The 485-nt window shown below is 43.9% G+C and overlaps 1 protein-coding gene across 1 annotated transcript in view; it reads left to right on the top strand.

Annotated features, from left to right (window-relative positions):
* The first annotated feature begins 84 nt into the window (after nucleotides 1-84).
* CHST7 (carbohydrate sulfotransferase 7) overlaps nucleotides 85-485 on the top strand; it is a 9,869-nt gene continuing 9,468 nt past the window's right edge. Inside the window, 1 exon segment of the mRNA XM_027765627.1 lies at nucleotides 85-250. Coding sequence (XP_027621428.1) covers nucleotides 85-250 — 166 coding nt within the window.

The following is a 485-nucleotide window of genomic DNA, read 5'->3' as shown; positions in this document are numbered from 1 at the left end:
GCAATGCCCAGGCCAGTAATGGCTGGACGGCCGAAATGTTAATAGGAGAAGGAAACTATGCACACAATGAAAATCAAATGCAGTATGACCCAGGGCTCTGCACAAATTCATACGGCAGGCATAAAGGCCTGGAAAAAACTCCCTGCCAAAGGAGATTTGAGCACCTCCCTTACTAACATTAGACGAGGGTCTGATGAACCTTTTTCTGACTTTGTACATCGATTAATTACCACGTCAGAAAGAATATTCGGTAAGGCTGATGCAAGTACAGACTTTGTAAAACAACTGGCATATGAAAATGCTAACACTTCTTGTCAGGCAGCCGCTAGACTGCACAGAAAAAAGACAGACATGACAGGGTACATACATCTGTGTTCAGAGATCGGATCAGCATACCAACAGGGATTGGCCATGGTTACTGCCCTTTAAGGGTACACCATCCGCCAATTCCTTGACCGCAATAATCTAGGTAATTGTTTTAAATG

This window comes from Tupaia chinensis, unplaced genomic scaffold, assembly GCF_000334495.1.
Source record: "Tupaia chinensis unplaced genomic scaffold, TupChi_1.0 Scaffold138988_1, whole genome shotgun sequence".
Taxonomy (NCBI): Eukaryota; Metazoa; Chordata; class Mammalia; order Scandentia; family Tupaiidae; genus Tupaia; species Tupaia belangeri.
This window is presented reverse-complemented; position numbering and strand designations above follow the sequence as displayed.